The sequence below is a fragment of the Palaemon carinicauda genome, chromosome 30 (genome assembly GCF_036898095.1).
Source record: "Palaemon carinicauda isolate YSFRI2023 chromosome 30, ASM3689809v2, whole genome shotgun sequence".
NCBI lineage: Eukaryota > Metazoa > Arthropoda > Malacostraca > Decapoda > Palaemonidae > Palaemon > Palaemon carinicauda.
Genome location: NC_090754.1, coordinates 61,424,673 through 61,447,787, shown reverse-complemented (window position 1 = coordinate 61,447,787; position 23,115 = coordinate 61,424,673). Strand labels below are relative to the sequence as shown.

Sequence of the window (23,115 nt, the reverse complement as noted above, 5' to 3'; positions counted from 1 at the left end):
ACACTATTCTATCTAATTTCTCTTCCTCCAGTTTTGTTAGTATTTTATAATTTATATAGTAAACATTTATTTCAATGTTGTTACTGTTCTTAAAATATTTTAGTTATCCTTGTTTTCTTTCCTCACTGGGTTATTTTCCCTGTTGGTGCCCCTGGACTTGTAGCATCCTGCTTTTCCAACCATGGTTAGAGCCTAGCAAGTAATAATAATAATAATAATAATAATAATAATAATAATAATAATAATAATAATAATAATAATAATAATATCCTTATGTATGGATCAGAGAGTTGGACAACAACGAGAGCACTGAGAAACCAGCTAAATTCAGCACAGATATGATTTTAGAGGAGGATGCTTAGAATATCTCGGAGTGACAGAGTAACAAATGAGGCAATAACAAGACTGAGTGTAGAGACCAATGGTGAATGAACTAAGAAAGAGACAACAGAGTTTTGGTTGGGCATATCATAAGAAGAGAGAAAATACACCACTTAATGCAAGAGTTGATGGGAGAAGTACAAGAGGAAGGCCAAGGTTTGGGTGGATGGATGGTGTGAAGAAAGCTCTGGGTGATAGGAGGATAGATGTGAGAGAGGCAAGAGAGCGTGCTAGAAATAGGAATGAATGGCGAGCGATTGTGACGCAGTTCCAGTAGGCCCTGCTGCTTCCTCCGGTGCCTTAGATGACCGCGGAGGTAACAGCAGTAGGGGAGTCAGCATTATGAAGCTTCATCTGTGGTGGAAATGTGGGAGGTTGGGCTGTGGCACCCTAGCAGTACCAGCTGAACTCGGTTGAGTCCCTGGTTAGGCTGAAGGAACATAGAGAGTAGAGCTCCCCTTTTTGTTTTGTTTCATTGTTGGTGTCGGCTACCGCCCAAAATTGAGGGAAATGCCTTGGTATATGGATGTTTCACTGGGAGGAAAGAAGGGAGGAGATCGATGGGTAGGCAGAAGGCGAAGTACTGTACATCGACAGTATTGTGGTAGGCTTGGTGGATAATTATACTCCGAATCAAGTGATACAAAGGGCTAAAGACAGAGAGAGGGGGAGGCCTCTGACCGCCAACGTCCAGGACACGACACTTCAATAAGTTAAGTAAAATATATGTAAAATTTCGTGTGTATGTATACGTGTGTATATATATATATATATATATATATATATATATATATATATACACGTGTATGCGATCCGCCAAATAAGATGGCTAGACATTTAGATAGATATGTACACACAGACTCCCCTCTCTTACTATGGTATGACTACTCTCTACCCAATGGATAGAAAGAGCTGAGCGTGACCTAAAATTATATATATATATATATATATATATATATATATATATATATATAGGTGACACTATGGAATGCAATAACTACAGGGGAATTAAATTAACAGAGAAAGTGTTAGAGATGGTAATAGATAAGAGATTGAGAGAATTTGTAAAGATTGGGAAACAGCAGTATAGATTCAAGACTGGGAGAGGGACTGTGGATGCCATCTTTATACTAAGGCAGTTGGAGGGAGAGAGACTAGATGGAAATCAGAAGCTCTTCTGTACTTTTGTAGATTTAGAGAAGGCTTATGACAGAATACCGGAAGTGATGTTTTGGTGCTTGAGGAAGAAGAAAGTCCCATAGAAGTTGGTCAGAATGATACAGATGATTTACAAAAGAACAAGGACAAAAGTAATAACAGTAGTTGGAGGAACAGAAACCTTGAAAGTTTGTGTTGAATTACATCAGGGGTCAGCATCAAGTCGGGTTTTATTTGTGTTGGTCTGGGATGTGTTAATTGAAGGGATCAGATATAAAGGAGTGTGGGAGTTGCTATATGCAGATGATTTGGTGATAACTGCTGGAAATGAGGAAGAATTTCAGAGAAGGGTGGAAGAGTGGCAAGAGACTTTGGAAAAGGGTGGTTTGAGGGTGAATGTGGATAAGACTGAAGCCATGGGTAGCAGTAAGGAAGGTAGGGACAGGATAGCCATGCATGAAAGTAGGAGAGCAGTTATAAAACAGGTAGAACAACTTTGATACTTGGGATCTATAATAAATCAGGAGGGAGGAGGTGAGGCTGAAGTTGGGAAAAGGCTAAAAGCAGCATGGGGAAACTGGAGGGAGGTAGCTGGAGTGGTACGTGATAGGAAAACGCAAAACAAGGTAAAAGTCAAGATCTATAGCACAGTGATAAGACCAGTGTTAATGTATGGATCAGAAACTTGGGCTTTTAAGACGAATAATGGAAGCAAAGCTTGAGAGAACAGAGATGAGAATGCTAAGGTGGATTATGGGAATATCACTGAAAGATTGGAAAAAGATGAAATAAGAAGACGGCAGGTGTAGTGAAGATTACTGATATGATAAGAGTTTCACGACTGATATGGTGTGGGCACGTGTCGAGGATACATGGTGGGGAGGTAGTGAGGAGGGTTTGGGAGGAACCTGTTAGGGGGGAGAAGATCAAGAAGGAGGCAGAGAATTAGATGGCGAGATAAGGTGAGACATGGAGAATAGAGGTTTGGTGGAAGAGGATACTTTTGATCGAAGGCATTGGAGACGCCGCATCAGGCAACCAACCCTTTAATGTAAGGATAACGGTTGGGAAGAAGAAATATATATATATATATATATATATATATATATATATATATATATATATATATACACACACACACACACACACACATATATATATATATATATATATATATATATATGTATACATATATATATATAATATATATTAATATATATATATATATATATATATATATATATATATATATATATATATATATATATATATATAATATATATACTTATAGAGATGCCTCATTAAGTGTGTAAAAACACTATTTTGGCTGTGGGAAAAAAAAATAGTATATCGAGCTTTATCCTCGCCAACTTTGCCATAACAAATCTACAATGCAATTAATTCTAATAGTCAGGCCTCCATAATAAGACTCAATACTACACAGCATTCTAGAAGTTTTGTTCCAGCTATGACCAATTAATGGAGTGATCTTCCTAATCGGGTAGTTGAATCGGTGGAACTTCAAAAGTTCAAACTTCCAGCGAACGTTTTTATGATGAACAAGCAGGCATTCGTCTGTTTTTAGTTCATTTATGAAAGATCTATTTGAATAATATCACTATTCCTGAAATATTTCGTTTTATTCATTACTCCTTTTGTATTTTATCTATTTACTTATATCCTTTCATCACTTGGCTGTTTTTCCCTGTTGGAGCCCTTGGGCTTGTAGCATCCTGCTTTTCCAACTGGGGTTGTATCTTAGATAACAACAACAACAACAACAATAATAATAATAATAATAATAACTCAGAGTCTTCGAGTTCGTTAAAGTGATGCATCTCCTTACAGTAGACTGATGGTGATTTAGTGATATTCATCTTCCCCTTTAATGTGACCCCTTGACCTTTTTTAAACCTTTTTTTCCTTCTGTCATCGTCTCTCTTATTTGTCACTTCCCTCCAGAACAAAATTAAACAAAATATCTTTATATATATATATATATATATATATATACACACACACATATATATACATACATATATGTGTGTGTATTTGTGTGTGCGTGTCTACATATATAGATGTATAAATAGATAGCTACCTATATAGATTGGAATAGACGTATACGTGCCTTTGTTATTGTCTTTACTGCTTTATATGCACATTTTGGGTAAGAAAATTTCCTTTGAATATAGTGTATATATACAGTACACACACACTTACACACATACACACACATATATATATATATATATATATATATATATATACATACATTATATATATATTATATGTATGTATGTGTAAGAGTAATTTGTGAAAGGAGTGGGGAGCAGATGATATCTTCAGACGATCCTGTGCTAATTTGGAACTCTGACGAGAAACTGCTGAAGCTGACAAAAGTTTGATTGCGCTTATACTAATCAAAATTTTGGAGAATAATCGTGAATAAGGAGAAGGCAATGAAACTAATTAAGAACTAGGAAGATAAAGTAATGGAGGGTGTAAAAAATGGAAATGATGGGTGGCAAGGTGATATAATAGTTGACATTGAATGGGGGAAGTGAGAAAGGCAGTAGGATTTGTGCAAAAGATCATAGGTGCAGATGCACCGGATGCATCGTGAACGATCCAGATAGTATCGTATTAGAATTTTTCGACTATTAAACACACCATCATTGCATTTCAATATATTTTTTTCAAACGCAAAGCAAAACGAATCATCTTAGTCAATACCTTTAATAGTCAGTCGAATAGACATTATGGAGAGGGGCAAAGACGAAAATATTTAGTCTCTCTCTCTCTGTCTCTCTTGGTATAACACTTGACAGGCATTTGGTCAGTCAGTGGATTGTTCATAGCGTACAACCCACCAGTCCACCCTTTAGTAAACGGATACAAGCCCCCCTCCCCCTCCCCCCTCGTCCATGTCCTAAGGTCTATCTTCGGTGAAAATTTTATCAAAATCCGTCAAGTAGATTTGACGTAATCCTATCCACAGGCAAATATCCACAGACAAACAAAAGCAAATAAACAGATTCGATTGCAAAACCTCCTTGGCGGAGGTAATAACAATAGTACATATGATCTATTATGCCTTAATTTGTCAGTTATACTAGGGTATCGAAGCATTATAAAAATGGCTTATTAGGACTTTAAATAAGATAATAACATTAATTTGAAAAATACAGAGAGAGAGAGAGAGAGAGAGAGAGAGAGAGAGAGAGAGAGAGAGAGACTTTATATTTATATTTCAATATAAGCCTCTTAAATCAGTTAGAACAAAGCTTGAATTATTATTATTATTATTATTATTACTAAAATATGAGAAAAGCAAAGGCTAAATAAAAAAAAAAAATTATAACAAACTCGTCCTTTCTCTCAAGAATGATTAATACTTTTCGTTCTTCATTAATATGTAAAATGTATATTTCTTTGTGGAAAATATTTCTTAAGCACAGCATCACATGTCAATCACCTCTCTCTCTCTCTCTCTCTCTCTCTCTCTCTCTCTCTCTCTCAATTCCAACTATCCACACATGTGCGTGGGCAGTCGCCTTCAGCACTTCGGCCAGAGAGAGAGAGAGAGAGAGAGAGAGAGAGAGAGAGAGAGATTTCTTCCAGCAGGTGAGTTCAAGAGAGTGTCATTCTGCATTAATCGTTCACTGAGAGGTGTTATAGCAGCAATCTCTTGGAGTCACGATATATAAGGTATGTTTTGTGTGTCTTTCTTACTTTCAAACAATACCAAACCAATAATATCAATATCAATCATTCCACAATAGATATAACATGACAGGAGATGAATTTCATAGGATAATTGCTATTGATAGTCTAATGGATAAGACAGGGTCGAATCTTGGCCCGGCTTGGTAAACAGATAATACTTGATTTTCTTTTGCATATGTTACTTCGTAGGTAAAGTGAATTCAATAATATGGTACACACACACACACACACACACACACATATATATATATATATATATGTGTGTGTGTGTGTGTGTGTGTTTGTGTGCATGTGTGTGCGTATCTATATATAATATATATATATATATATATATATGTAAATATACAGTATATAAATATATGAATATATATATGTATATATGTATATATATGTATAATGTATATATATATATATGTATATGTATATAGGCCTATATATATGTGTATATATAATGTATATATATGTATATAGATGTATATATATACTGTATATATACATATGTATATAAATTTATATATATGTATATATATATATGTATATATATACTGTATATATACATATGTATATACATATTCATATATATTTATATAAATTATGTATATATATATATATATACAGAGAGAGAGAGAGAGAGAGAGAGAGAGAGAGAGAGAGATATTAGAGCCAGAAATCCTTGAAGATTTGAATATCAATTATCACATAATTGTCTTCTAGAGGTTGTCTTCAGGTGTTTATGCCGTATCCTCATATTTACGTTAAACTAACTTACATTTTTCTTTTGTTTTCCTTTAAAATCAAATTTGTAAGGATTCTACATTCGAAGATTCTTATACAAATGCATACATAAATTTATACTCTAGATATACATATACTCGAATGTTTGTGAATATATATATGTATATGTGTATATATATATATATATATATATGTATATATATACATATATATATACATATATATATATATACATATATACATATATATATATTATTATTATTATTATTATTAAATGCTAAGCTACAACCCTAGTTGGAAAAGCAGGATGCTACAAGCCCAGGGGCCCCAACAGGGAAAATAGCCCAGTAAGGAAAGGAAACAAAGAAATAAGGAAAAATAAAATATTTTAGGAATACAGTAGTAACAATATTAAAATAAATATTTCCTATTTAAACTATAAACACTTTAACAGAAGAAGAGGAAAAGAAACTAGATAGAAAAGTGTGCCCGAGTGTACCCTCAAGCAAGAGAACTCCAACCCAAGGCAGTGTAAGACCATGGTACAGAGGCCACGGCACCACCCTTGAATAGAGAACAACGGCTTGACTCTGGAGTGCCCCCCTCCTAGAAGAGCCGCTCACCACAGCCAAAGAGTCTCTTCCACCCCTACCAAGAGGAGTAGTTAACCCCTTGGGTGAAGAAGAATTGTCTAGTAATCGCAGTGTTGTCAGGTGTATGAGGACAGAGGAGAATCTGTAAAGGATAGGCCAGACTATTCGGTGTCTGTGTAGGCAAAGGGAAAGAACCGTAACCAGAGAGAAGGGTCCTATGTAGTACTGCCTGGCCAGTCAAAGGACCCCATAACTCTCTAGCGGTAGTATCTCAACGGGCGGCTGGTGCCCAGGCCAACCTACTACCTCTATATATATATATATATATATATATTCACAAACATTCGAGTATTTGTATATCTAGATTATAAATTTATGTATGCATTTCTATAAGAAATATATATATATATATATATATAATATATAATATATATATATACATATGTACATATATATATATATATATATATACATATATATATATATATATATATATATATAGGTAATAGGTATTTAGCAGACCTAGATTATGCTGATGATGCTGTCCTTGTTAGCAGAACACCACAGGGTTTGCAATGCTTGCTTACCAGAATGCAAGAAATATCTCGTGAGCTTGGACTGATGATAAATAGAAGACACAGATAATGAGAACGGAGTATATAATAAAAGATGAAATATCATTGGCAGGAGAAAGGATTAATGCGATAGAATCCCTTAGGTATTTAGGAACTATGATCTCCAATACAGGGTCTTTAGAATTAGAGTTTAGTGAAAGATTGAAAAAAGAAAATCAGACAATGACTAGGTTAAGTAAAATTTGGAAATCAAATCGCCTGAAATTTCATATAAAAATCAGACTATATATTAGTTTATTGAGATCGGTGTTACTTTCTGGACATGAATCATGGTATAACAATGAAACAATCTCCTGTAGATTTAGTAGATTTGAGAACAAAGCCCTCAAAAGGATCTTGGGATTTAAAGGGCAAGACGGGACCAGAAATGAAACTATAAGAGAGATTACTCGAGTGCCATATGTAAATGAGATCATGATGAGGGGTAGATGGAGATGGTTTGGGCATGCTCTTCGCACTCCCCAAGAGAGATTAGTTCACCAAACGTTCAGCTGGGCTCCACAAGGCACTAAAAGAGTTGGAAGACCCAGGCCTACATGGCTGAGGACTATGAAGCGCGAAGTAGAAGATGATGAATGGAGAAGTATTAGATTAAAAGCTCAAGATAGAGACGACTGCCGAAATCTAACCGAGGCCCTTTGCGTCAATAGGCAAAGGAGGAGATGATGATGGTGATCAGATATATATATATATATATATATATATTTATATATATATGTATATATATATAAACACACACACACACACATATATATATATATATATATACATATATAGATGATAATTTTGCACATTTAAGAGTTGTTTCTCATATATATTCATATAAGCCATATATTATACATATATATATATATATATATGACTGATATATATATATATATATATATATGATACTCCTAATAACATCTGGATTCTTTCTACCTCGGGATCAGAGGCCCAAAGGAGAATCAACTCAAAGATAATAGCATCGGTAGGCCAAGGAATCGAACCCAGGACCATGAAACTGTTATCTTTTGAGTTGATTTCTCTTTGGGTTCTGAACCCTAGGTAGAGAGAATCTAATGTTATAAGGAGTATTATATATATATATATATATATATACATATATGTGTATATATATATATATATATACATATATGTGTGTATATATATATATATATATATATAAACCAGTCAAATTCTGGTAATATGCTAAGACACCAGTAGACACATCCTTACAGATCGTAGTGTAGAAGTTGAACTCGTATAACATTTTGAAATCTATAAACACACACACACACACACACACACACATATATATATATATATATATACATATATATATACATATATATATATATGTATATATATAAATATACATATATATAAATTTGTATATAAAATATATATGTATAAAACATGTGTGTGTATACATACATATATATATATATATATATACATATATAAACATTTTTATATGTATATATATGAATGAATGCATGTAGTCTATTATATATATATATATATATACATATACATATATATACATATATATACGCATATATATATATATATATATGTGTGTGTGTGTGTGTGTGTGTGTGATGTGTGTGTGTGTGTGCGCGTGTATGAATATGTAAGATGATGTAGTGAGAGTGTTCCTTCTTTTTGGCTTATTGGGTAAGTCTATCTTTGCTTTAACTAACGTTTAATTCTAATGATAATAACACAGTATGCCTATAATTCGGCATGGTCAAATGGTTAATTTCATTATCACTAAATAACCCCAAAAATACACCAAGTCATTTTTATGTATTGTTGCTTATTTTTACCTTATAAAAATGCTTAAAAAGAAATGATAAAATCTCTTTTCAATAAGAAATTTAATCATTTTCTTCAAAGAAATTTAATCTTTTTAAAGTACAAAATTATTTTCTAAATAAGATAGTCTTTTTTTTTTTCAATCAGAAACTAAATTAATATTTCAATAGACTGTAAGAATAAAATTCAAGCAAAAATTATATTATTTTAAGAATAAAATATGAACTTATTTATCTATTACAGAGGAAGAAAAATATCAAGAGACGTCCAAAACGAAAAAAAAGCAAACAGCCTTGACATTATGTTGCAACATTGCATGAAAGTGAAAAATGAATAAAACGTGAATTTCCGTCGTAAACGAATAAGGTGCATGACTTTCCTTTGCCGATGGCTGGCGAGTAATAATTGGCGTATCGCTCGATTCTTGTTATTTGCCCGAAAACATCATAAACAAAATATTCTAGCCGATGACGCCATCCATGCGTGAAGGGAGACAAAAGAATAACGGATGGGAGAGGAAATTGAGTGAGAGACTTCCAGCCGGTGCCACTCCGTCAGTCACGTCTAGCCTGCTACTGGTGCAGTCCACAGTGGTCTTCAGAGAGAATCTTATGTGGCAAGGCGTCCTGAGATCACTTCCATGGCAGAAGTGTCTTGAGGGGATCCAGATTGACCACTGCATGCAGAGAATTCAGACAGACAAGGGTGTTTTGGGGTCATTTAGACAGATAAAAGACGCTTTGGGAGAATCTGCACTGAACAAGACTTCAAGAGAATTCTTACAGACCAGGACATCTAGAGAAATTAGGCAGATCAAAAGGTCCACAGAATTTAAACAGGTCAAGACGTTCGGAGAAATTGTACAGGTGAAAACGCCCAGAAAAATTGTACAAGTCAATACGTCCAGGGAATTCGGAGAGATCCAGACACAGAAGAATTCAGACGGAACAAGACACCCAGAGAACTCAGGCATACCCAGAGCTATTGAGACATCAGACAGATCGACATGCGAATCAGTTGCGATGTGATTGGGCGTCTATCAGGTTTTCGCAATTGGTAGTGATATTGAAATTAAAAAGGGCAAACGTTGAAAAGAAATAGTCACTGGACAAGAAGACTAAGGAAAGGATAAGGAGGAAAGAATAGCAGCAGATATTTAATAGAAAACGCTGTTTTTAAGTGCTTTAGCCTGTGTGAAATTGCAACCTTATCAAATTAGAAAATCTTGTTGCTAATTATAGTTTCTCGTGTAATTTCAGAGCTTTGAAAAATTTGAAACTGCCAGAATCATCCTTAGCCTTTGGAAAAACGATGATTGCATAGATATACTATTATTTACCAAGATATATTTCTACATGAAACTAGATTCATTCGACAAAATTATAAATAAAATCCTCCTAAAATTTACATTTTGCTCGTAACACAAGAAACATCGAAAGAGAAGGGAAAAGATTTATCAAATTTCCTTTTTTCACATGAGATAAAATCCAGGTATAGGAAGACTAATTTTTCTTGGCGAAATCGTAAATCTCGGGAAGAAATAATATTTGTTCTCTATGAGTGTGTTATAAAATGGCATATCACAGATATAAACCAAAAATCTGACTTGGATGTTCCGTTTCCAGTGGCAACTCCGGAAATTAATCAGCGTAAGACTTTAAAAAGCTCTGATTCTTTCAGTAAAATTCGCCAACTCAGCAGAAAACATCTGACACTTCAGTGTCCAAGCAATTTTCAATATGAATTAGCAATTTGGAGTAAAACAAAGAAACATTATAACGTAAAAGAAATCTAACTTTAATTTGATCTGAATTGACATATCTAGTGGCTTATCCGACAGCCCCCAGTTTTTTGCAAGCCACCCCCAAGACCCAGTTTTTTGCAAGCCACCTCCAAGACCCAGTTTTTTGCAAGCCACCCCCAAAGACCCAGTTTTTTGCAAGCCACCCCCAAAGACCCAGTTTTTTGCAAGCCACCCCCAAAGACCCAGTTTTTTGCAAGCCACCCCCAAAGACCCACTTTTCAGCAAGCCACCCGCAAAGCCACAGTTTTCTGCAAGCCACCCCCAAGACCCAGTTTTTTGCAAGCCACCCTCAAGACCCAGTTTTCTGCAAGCCACCCCCAAGACCAAGTTTTTTGCAAGCCACCTCCAAGACACAGTTTTCTGCAAGCCACCCCAAAGACCCAGTTTTTTGCAATCCACCCCAAAAGACCCAGTGTTTAGCAAGCCACCCCCAAGACCCACTTTTCAGCAAGCCACCCGCAAAGCCACAGTTTTTTGCAAGTCACCCCCAAAGACCCAGTTTTTTGCAAGCCACCCCCTAGACCTAGTTTTCTGCAAGACCCAGTTCTTTGCAAGCCACCCCAAGACCCAGTTTTTTGCAAGCCCACCCCTAAGATCCAGTTTTTTGCAAGCCCACCCCTAAGATCCAGTTTTCAGCAAGCCACCCCCAAAGCCCCAGTTTTTTTGCAAGATGGACCTGACCTTAATGAGGCTCCTCAAGCACCCGAAGATCGACGCCGTCGTCTCCTTCAAAAACCAAGAAAGGGCGAGGAGAAAATCTCGCGGCTCAACCTCCTCCGTACCTCCTTTGAGAGGCGGGGATAATAAGGGCGCTGCCAGCCCTACGTCGGATTCCCCTCGGCTGAGGGCGTTCGCTGAGAAGAGGCGGAGGTCTTCGGCCTCCCCCAAGAGTACGTTGACGTCCCGCCGTGCTGCCAATGACGGGAAAGGGATCATTACTGCGTCAGTAGCCGCTGTCGTGCGCACGGCGGCTGTTTCAAGGAAGATAGGATTTCATTCATCTCAGCGGAAGAAGGAGACGACGAATAGGGCGGACAAACTACAGGTGAGACGGTGAAAGGGGATATGGAGGGATTAAGATAAAGGATGCGAGTGATGTAAATAAGAGGTGATAGAATAATGAAGATAATAAATGATAGGATAATTGAAATAATAGATGATAAGAGTAATTACGATGATTATAGAATATAGGATACAGAGATGATAGAATAATGAAGATAATAAATGATAGGATAATTGAAATAATAGATGATAAGAGTAATTACTTGATAGAATAATGAAGATAATAAATGATAGGATAATTGAAATAATAGATGATAAGAGTAATTACCATGATTATAGAATACAGGATACAGAGATGATAGAATAATGAAGATAATAAATGATAGGATAATTGAAATAATAGATGATAAGAGTAATTACTTGATAGAATAATGAAGATAATAAATGATAGGATAATTGAAATAATAGATGATAAGAGTAATTACCATGATTATAGAATACAGGATACAGAGATGATAGAATAATGAAGATAATAAATGATAGGATAATTGAAATAATAGATGATAAGAGTAATTACCATGATTATAGAATACAGGATACAGAGATGATAGAATAATGAAGATAATAAATGATAGGATAATTGAAATGATACATGATAACAGTCATTACGATGATTATAGAATATAGGATACAGAGATGATAGAATAATAAAGATAATAAATGATAAGATAATTGAAATAATAGAAGATAGGATAACTGACATCATTGATGATTATAGAACATGAAGTAATAAAGATAAACCAGGTGATAATGATAAAACTCTAAAGATAATGGTAGACTATAAAGTAATGAAGATTAAACGTTAGTAGTAGGAAATGAAATATGAACTAAATAATGAGAATGAAAATAAATGATTCTGAATGGTGATAAAGATGAATTAGAGGAAAAGTAATAGAAATTGATATACCTAATTGGTCTTGATATAATGATAAAATATATGATATATGATAAACCAATAATTCTATCAAGTGATATAATTGAAGAAAGGCTGGTAATAGAATAAAAAAAAAATTAAAAAAATATAATAGCAATAAAAGTCGACAATATTTTACAGCAATAGTAATAGAAAAAGTCATAAGTATGATAAAAAATAGGAAATATTTATATGATATAAAGTAAACAATATATATAAAGAAAGTGATAAAGTAACAGAAATTATAGGCATATAGCTAATTACAAGACCCAAAAGTATATGTATAATATATAAAAAAAATATAACCATTAACGTTAATAAAAACCTAAAAATGTAAATATGAACGAAACAGAAGAGAAATTTTGACGTAAGTTTATGAGCGGAATTTCTGCCCAATCTCAGCTCCAGATAATATACCCTTCTGTTTCGTTTATGTGTAAACCGTGACTCCACATGTTAAAAGTAGCTTTAGTTATTGTGTCATGAATAAATACAGCATGAATACGTCACTTGCATGAACGTAATGTCTATGTGTACCAAATTTCAAATCTTGCTGTTAAACTGAATGTAATGTCTGAAATAAATCGATCTGTTACAGAGAATTAAAATCCAACCCTCTGTGGGATGATCTTAGAGCTTCGTGTATGTACAAGTTGACTTTTAGGCGTCACTTTGGCCCACTGCCGCTCGTACCAGACACATAAGTTTGACGGTGAGTCTCGGTTTTCAGGTTCAAAATCTATAAAGTAAGTAATATCTTTCATCAGGATGAGATTATATGCTCTATCTCAGTTTCAGGTTTACATTAATGCAAAAGTTAGATGGAAGATAGTAGGCATCAGTTTGAAATCAACGGATGTAATTGAAGACTAGAGATTGTGTGAAACACAACAGTCAAATTAAGGGTCACACCCAAGGTTTATATATGTATAGACAGACCTTGGGTCAGACTTATCCGACACGCCAAAACATATGATGGGGATTTTCCTGAAGAGGTGCTGTAATAATCAATGACTTATCTAAATATTTCTTTCTTATCCGGAAATATCAACGATTTTTTACTCTCCATTCCCATCACCATCTCAAACCCGTTAAACGACAAATTTGCAAGCTCAGCAATCGACTGACAAAACATGCATTCAACCCAATGAATAGAAAAATATAAGCGCAAATATTTAGAATCCTTGCCCAATATCGAACCACGGAACCCGTCGCTCGCTGGCGAAATTGGGGAACTGTATCACTGGAACACGAGCGCTGGAAAATATAAATCCTAATTTCGCCGATCCCGAAAAAAAAAAAATTAAAAAAAAAGGACAAATTTATCCATATAGCCGAAAAATCAGTAAATTTAATAATTTTGAGGTGATACATACAAATAACGTAATTACATCAAAGGTACCCTCATATGAAATCTCAAGTCATTTGGTGTGAATATGAGGGCACAGGAACCGAAAATGACAATATTTGGTCTAAAAAATGGAAACATTAACCATTCAGAACAAACGTATGCCACAAATGTTGATGACTTCCCATGATTTCTCCGTAAACGAAAACAGCTATTTGGAGGGGGGGGGGGGTGTTGTATATACAATGTTGCTAGATTTTCTCCCGTCAAATCGCCCCATGCGATCACGACATTTTATCAATATTCCATCCTTGGAAGAATATTATTTACCGATATTAAACTTTTGCCTTTACTGAGAGAGATTCCGTTGGTAGTCTATGTTGTATAGAATCTGGGTCACATGGGGACGGGGAGGACATTATTATTATTATAATTATAATTATAATAATCATAATGATAATTATAATTATAATAATAATCATTAATTCTTCTTCTTCTTCTTCTTCTTATTATTATTATCATTATTATTACTATTATTATTATTATTACTTGCTAAGCTACAACCCTAGTTGGAAAAGCAGGGGCTCCAACAGGGAAAATAGCCCAGTGAGGAAAGGAAACAAGAAAAAATAAAACATTTTCAGAACAGTAATATTAAAATAAATATTTCCTATATAAAATATAAAAAAAACTTTAACAAAACAAGAGGAAGAGAAATAAACTAAAAAGTGGGTACTGTAGGGCACAATGGAAAGCTTCATTATATGGCTCACCTTTTAAATAATGCTCACAGTACACAGTGCAAAGTGCTCTGTTGACACTACCCTTCTATGGAATTACTCTACTATTGTTTGGGTTCTCGAATCTGAATCCTGTTAATAAAACTCTATTCCAGTCTGTTCCCTTTATGATACTTTCATTATGGTTTTAATTTTCTTTTAATCGTAAACATAAATATCTTGACAGATTTAAGAAAGAAATCAGATTATGCAAGATCTTCAGAAACATTTTTGTTGGACGTTGTAGTTGATAATATATTGGTTTATAGATAAGTGTCTTATCAAATCTCTCTCTCTCTCTCTCTCTCTCTCTCTCTCTCTCTCTTCTCTATCTTTTAATTTCCCGAAGACTGTATAAATAAATATATATACATTATATATATATATAAATATATATACATTATATATATATATATATATATATATATATATATATATATATATATATATATATATATACACATTTACATATATATATATATACACATACACATGACCTAAATATGAGAGAGAGAGAGAGAGAGAGAGAGAGAGAGAGAGAGAGAGACTCTGAAGCCTTTCAGAAAAGTTATAAACTTACCAGCTGTCATTCCTCTCATCCTCGTCTATGTATATATATATATATATATATATATATATATATATATATATATATATATATGTATGTATGTATATATATGTATATATGTATATCTATATATATGTGCATGTATGTATATACTGTATACACATATATATGTATGTATGTATGTATGTATATATATATATATATATATATGTATGTATGTATGTATATATATGTATATATGTATATATGTATATCTATATATATGTGCATGTATGTATATATTGTATACACATATATATGTATATATATATATATATATATATGCTTGGATATGTATTCATTATAATTTAAAAAAGCTGTTGGTAGGTGGGTATATTAATGTAAAAAAAAATCAATAGAAATAGATATTAGAACCTTCCAGAATCATTAAAAAAGCCTACGCCCACGTGAAAAACAATCTGATAAGACGTATTTATGAGAGAGAGAGAGAGAGAGAGAGAGAGAGAGAGAGAGAGAGAGCGTTTGATTATCCCACGCGTCCAAAACCCACATGCGGAATAATAATAATAATAATAATAATAATAATAATAATAATAATAATAATAATAATAATAATAATAATAATAATAATAATAATAATAATACAAAAACCTACATTCTCAAATCTTTACAAGTAGGCTAATCGTGTCTCATATCAGTAGATCTTTAGGCTACTGAGCTTATATCTGAAGTGGTTATAATATTCAAGTTACAAAAATATATATGATAATTTTTATTAGATTGCAGCATTATTATTATTATTATTATTATTATTATTATTATTATTATTATTATTATTATTATTACTTGCTAAGCTGCAACCCTAGTTGGAAAAGCAGAATGCTATAAGCCCAGGGGCTGCAACAGGGAAAATAGCCCAGTGAGGAAAGGAAACATGGAAAAATAAGATATTTAAAAACCAGTAACAAAATTAAAATTAACGTCTCCTATATAAACTATAGAAACTTTAACAAGAGGAAGAGAAATAAGATAGAATAGAGTGCCCGAGTGTACCCTCAAGCCAGAGAACTCTAACCCAAGACAGTGAAAGGCCATGGTACAGAGGCTATGGTACTATCCAAGACCAGAGAACAATGGTTTGATTTTGGAATGTCCTTCTCCTAGAAGAGCTGCTTACCATGGCTAAAGAGTCTCTTCTACCCTTACCAAGAGGAAAGTGTTTGTTGATCTTAGTGTTGTCAGGTGTATGAGGACAGAGGTGAATATGTAAAGAATAGGCCATTCTATTCGGTGTATGTGTAGGCAAAGGGATAATTAACCATAACTAGGGAGAAGGATCCAATGTATAACTGACTGGCCAGTCAAAAGACCCCATAACTCTCTAGTGGTAGTATGTCAACGGGTGGCTGGTGCCCTGGCCAACCTACTACTATAAAGGAACAATTAAACAGTTGGGTTAGAGTCCTCTTGCTCAAAGGTACACTCAGGCACATTATTCTCTCTTCGTTGCTTATACATGATAGATAAACTTTAACCTTGTTGCTGATTTCAAGATATTTCATATTGTTATTCATTGCTTCTTATAGCCTATGTAGTTTATCTATTATCTTTCCTCAATGAATTATTTTTCCTGTTAGAGGCCTTGGGCTTATGGCATCCTGCTTTTCCAACTAAGGGTTGTAGATTAGCAAGTAATACTACTACTACTACTACTACTACTACTAATAATAATAATAATAATAATAATAATAATAATAGCAAGGAGGAGAAAAGAAGGATTGGAAGAAGCCTACAATAGAAGGATAAAAATTAATGCAGCGAAGAATCGTAAAAACACTGCATAGACTTTTAACAGAAGAAATATTTTAAGTCTATCTTTAAAATATCCTTTGGACCCGTAAGGCCTGTTAGCTCAGTTAGGCCAGTGGAAACTTCTATGGGCCTTGCTATAATCGACCTATCTAAAGTTCTCCTGGTTATATTAAGTGATCGTTAAATTGCAAAATATTCCGAGTAATTTTCACAAGCTAACTTTAGTTAAATCTCCTCAGAAAGAAACTAAATGACACGTGTTCATAATCAATTTAATCATTTTGAGAAAATCCTGTGTGTACCTAGATTTCTCTTGCTTTGTTGTATAACTGGCAATCCTTCCGTGTTATCTACGTTTCTTTTTTTATCCTACAGCTAAAGAGTAATAATAATAAGCCAGCATATTTAGTAGAAAGGACAGGAATGAAAATAGGAGTAAGGGGGATGTAGCGGAGTGTAGCCTAACTACCTTCATCATACCCATCAAAACAGATAAGCGTTTCTTTGTGTGTGTGTGTGTGTGTGTGTGTGTGTGTGTGTGTGTGTGTGTGTGTGTGTGTGTGTGTGTGTGTGAGAAAAGGCCAATGTCTGATGAACTGCAGCTTTAAAAGGCCAACCTTATAGTAGAAAAAGGCCGAAAATATACTTTTCAAGGGTAACCAATTTCGAAAAGGGCAAATCTATGTATCTAGCAAGAAAAAAGGCCAAACTTGAAGTTTTTTGGCCTTGAAAAAGGCCAACCTGGCAACCCCGGGGTCACCACTTCTGGTATGTATCAAAGCTGGCATGGAGACTACAGCATGTCTCAATATCGCATCCCCCCCCCGCCCCCCACCCAAAACTTCCTGCCTAAACATATAACCTAAACCCAACTACAATATCTGGAATCTAACTTGTATCTGTCAGGGTCTATCTAATAGTCATGTCCAGGAAAGGTTAATTTTACTTCAATCTAATGTATTGGTATTTTTTTAGCTTTCTGTAAGCTGGAAAGAGCTTGCCGTGCATGAAAACTAAACATTTATGTCTTTCCTGTATGTGCATGTAGTCAAAACCAGACAAACACCAACGTAATAGAGAACCATTTATTAAATTTAGAGGCTTTCATCCTTGTCAGAAACACAAGAGTTGAACTGCTACAGACATGTAAAAGAGACACCGAAGTTCGTGGATTTGTGTATAATTCAGCCATTAATTTACCAATTCTCTGTTTACTTATAGTGAATTCAATATTACACTCAGCTTTTGGTTTAAGCGCTTAGTGAAAGCCCCAGTCTCCTATTTATATTGTTATAAATTTTGTAACACTATTGTAGATTTTCAAATGGTTGACTTTCACATATATTTTAGCAACAATAATTCTAGTGCGTATTTCCCTTTAAACTATTTTAACTGCATTTCCATTAGATGTGCTGCTTTAATTGCATCTCCCTTTTGAAAGTTGTTTTATCATGTTAAAACGCTTCCTTAATCGTGTGCTCGACAGTAGGCCTACAATAACTTCAAAAATTTTTGAGGAGCTTTCATGACCTGCCTCTTTCCACTTCACAGCTGAAGCTGAACGCCATCGAGGCCGACATGAACAAGCTGAGACTACACGAGGAACAACTCGAGGATCGGCTCAAGAAATTCATCAAAAGAAAGACTGCTCTGGTTTCCACCATAGACAGCATCCACTCCAAGCTGGATGGCCTAGCGAAGCTTCACAAATCCATGTCATCTAGCCATTGAGGAACTAGATCAACAAAAAGTAGCCCATAATCAATGTCAATTTAGCCATTAGAAGCAGTGAAAATGAACGGCATCGGAGATCTAACGGAAAGCCTCACCTAACAAATGAAATAGCATGAAAATAACAGCCATGATCCAATAGCTAAACAGCGACTATATTGTGTTGAAAAGATAAGACAAATTTCTTAATCTTTAGGTATGTTTCAATCGTTCCGGAATACATTTCTATCGTTAATGAGTAGTTTTAGACAAAGTTGACTCAATTTAGCCATTAGACTCAATTTAGCCATTAGAAGCAGTGAAAATGAACGGCATCGGAGATCTAACGGAAAGCCTCACCTAACAAATGAAATAGCATGAAAAAAACAGCCATGATCCAATAGCTAAACAGCGACTATATTGTGTTGAAAAGATAAGACAATATAATCTTTAGGTATGTTTCAATCGTTCCGGAATACATTTCTATCGTTAATGAGTAGTTTTAGACAAAGTTGACCCCCTCCAAGACTGACAACATTGGGCGACCCCTCAGGGAAAACAGAAATGGTGAAATGCACGGGTGGAGACTACCCTAATACGACCACATCTAAGGAAATGTGTCCTTACCTGACCGGTAAGGGAAAGAGTAGCTGAACTGACACCTAATTTCCGACATGAATGGTTATACTCGTTAAAACCACACAGAAACTATGGGTTAACACACTCAATCCGAAATATACCCCTTTCCTAAGCTAAAATGAAGCCAAGATTCTATGACTAATTTAAACATTTATTTTTTAATTGGATAGTTATGGGTCTTTAAATTTTATTGATAAACTAAGAGCAATCCTGGTGGCTTTTACTATACCTTTAAGGTTAGGTCAGCACAAATCCATGGAAGATATTTCCAAAATTTGTCAAAGGTCATACTGATTTTATCCGGTAAATCTAATCCTGTCGGATTTGTTACTCAAATGTATAACCAATTTCAACTTATTTGTCTCTACTGAAATATATGCCAATTAGTTTCTCTATTTCTTGCACTGATAATATTACTCAAACTGGATGAATTGATAGTCAAAATGCACCTGATTCACACAAGAAACTTAATCCTATCTAATTCACTTACAGGAACAGACCCTATTTGTTTCAGCGGATAACTCTACAACTATTTTTTCCAATTACATCAGTTTCCCTGATAAAATGAAATCCTAAATTCTATTTGATCAACTAAGCCTAACCCATTTGATTAACTGTATCTAAGTCTGCCTATTTAACTGAGAAATCACTCACTCTTGCCTAGCTGCATAAGTTATTTCATTCCACCTATTACACTTATAGACCCTAATTACACTTGACTGGCTGCATCAAGTTATTTCCTTCCACCTATTGCACTTAGAGACCCTAATTACATTTGAATGGCTGCATCAAGTTATTTCCTTCCACCTATTACACTTATGGACTCTAATTACACTTGACTGGCTGCATCAAGTTATTTCCTTCCACCTATTGCACTTAGAGACCCTAATTACATTTGAATGGCTGCATCAAGTTATTTCCTTCCACCTATTGCACTTATGGACTCTAATTACACTTGACTGGCTGCATCAAGTTATTTCCTTCCACCTACTGCACTTAGAGACCCTAATTACATTTGAATGGCTGCATCAAGTTATTTCCTTCCACCTATTGCACTTAGAGACCCTAATTACATTTGAATGGCTGCATCAAGTTATTTCCTTCCACCTATTGCACTTAGAGACCCTAATTACATTTGAATGGCTGCATCAAGTTATTTCCTTCCACCTATTGCACTTAGAGACCCTAATTACATTTGAATGGCTGCATCAAGTTATTTCCTTCCACCTATTGCACTTAGAGACCCTAATTACATTTGAATGGCTGCATCAAGTTATTTCCTTCCACCTATTGCACTTAGAGACCCTAATTACATTTGAATGGCTGCATCAAGTTATTTCCTTCCACCTATTGCACTTAGAGACCCTAATTACATTTGAATGGCTGCATCAAGTTATTTCCTTCCACCTATTGCACTTAGAGACCCTAATTACATTTGAATGGCTGCATCAAGTTATTTCCTTCCACCTATTGCACTTAAGAGACCCTAATTACACTTGACTGGCTGCATCAAGTTATTTCCTTCCACCTATTACACTTATGGACTCTAATTAAACTTGACTGGCTGCATCAAGTTATTTCCATCCACCTATTACACTTATGGACTCTAATTAAACTTGACTGGCTGCATCAAGTTATTTTCTTCCACCTATTACACTTATGGACCCCAAATACACTTGATTGGCTGCATCAAGTTATTTCATTCCACCTAGCCTATTACACTTATGGACTCTAATTACACTTAATTGTTGGCTGCACCAAGTTATTTCATTCCACCTATTACACTTATAGACTCTAATTACACTTGATTGGATGCACCAAGTTATTTCATTCCTCCCATTACACTTATACACCCTAATTACACTTGATTGGCTGCATCACGTTATTTCATTCCTCCCATTACACTTATACACCCTAATTACAGTTGATTAGCTGCACCAAGTTATTTCATTCCTCCTATTACACTTGTACACCCTAATTACACTTGATTGGCTGTACCAAGTTATTTCATTCCTCCCATTACACTTATACACCCTAATTACACTTGATTGGCTGCATCAAGTTATTTCATTCCTCCCATTACACTTATACACCCTAATTACAGTTGATTGGCTGCACCAAGTTATTTCATTCCTCCTATTACACTTGTACACCCTAATTACACTTGATTGGCTGTACCAAGTTATTTCATTCCTCCTATTACACTTGTACACCCTAATTACACTTGATTGGCTGTACCAAGTTATTTCATTCCTCCCATTACACTTATACACCCTAATTACACTTGATTGGCTGCACCAAGTTATTTCATTCCTCCCATTACACTTATACACCCTAATTACACTTGATTGGCTGCATCAAGTTATTTCATTCCACCTATTACACTTTTAAACTCTAATTACACCTAATTAGCTGCAACACCTACTCCAAGTATCAAATCTAATCATATTTGATTAGTTGTATCAGGTGATTAGCCTACATACTTCACTGATAGAATATAATCCCATTTGATTAGCTGAATGTAATCCGTTAGAATATAATCCCATTTGATTAGCTGAATGTAATCCGTTAGATTCATTGTATTTAGTTCTACAGTATAATTCACTCATGAAATTTAATCAAATTTTTTAACAAGAAAATGTAGGTTGTTCAGTTTCATTTTTTATTAACAGAAAAATAACATTCATATCCAGAATAAATTCCTAGTGAGTAATATTATGTGTAACCTGATTACTGCTAGGTATTTGTACTCTTATATTATTTTCCCTACGCGTTAGAGAGAGAGAGAGAGAGAGAGAGAGAGAGAGAGAGAGAGAGAGAGAGAGAGAGAGAGAGAGAGAGAGAGAGAGACAATCTGATAGCCTTATATGCCTCTGGATAAATATTTGTCTAGCTTGATTAATAATAAAAATAATTATAGTAATATTATATTGTAGCCTAATCCTCATTTACACAAAGTGTTAGATGTTCTTAAACAAAATATTGATTGTTCATTGTTCAAATATTAATGCAAAGATGTAAATATAAATATGAATATAATTTTTCAAGCGGGTGTTTCTTCCCTTTAAAGATGCTAAAGAAAATTAAAAATATCCTTAATGAAAATACAAAATAAAATGTATCAATTTTATAATGACATTACAATGATTGATTGATTGATTGATTGAAAGTTTTCTGGCAACATTACAATGAATTGTCCAGTTTCTGACAAATCAAATAATTCTGTTACTAAATTTGGTACTATATGTGAGGAGAATCAAAATGCCATAGAAGTAAATTAAAAAAATACGTAAAAATGTAAAGCACAAAAACTATAACATATCATGACAAACTTTGCCGAAATATATGCCTAATTAAGAAAATATTCAATAAGTTCAAGAATCGCGGCATATATATATATATATATATATATATATATATATATATATATATATATATATATATATATGTAT

General features: G+C 34.2%; 2 protein-coding genes across 2 annotated transcripts in view; one reads left to right on the top strand and one right to left on the bottom strand.

Moving 5' to 3' along the window:
• The window catches only part of LOC137623210 (uncharacterized), a 170,357-nt gene that overhangs the window by 86,517 nt on the left and 60,725 nt on the right, over window positions 1-23,115 (bottom strand). The gene's annotated exons all lie outside the window — the stretch shown is intronic.
• On the top strand, window positions 1,656-9,325 carry LOC137623580 (uncharacterized). Its single transcript, XM_068354412.1, has 2 exons — window positions 1,656-2,024; window positions 9,272-9,325. Exons 1-2 carry the CDS (start codon window positions 1,656-1,658, stop codon window positions 9,323-9,325), a joined length of 423 nt encoding a protein of 140 aa, XP_068210513.1.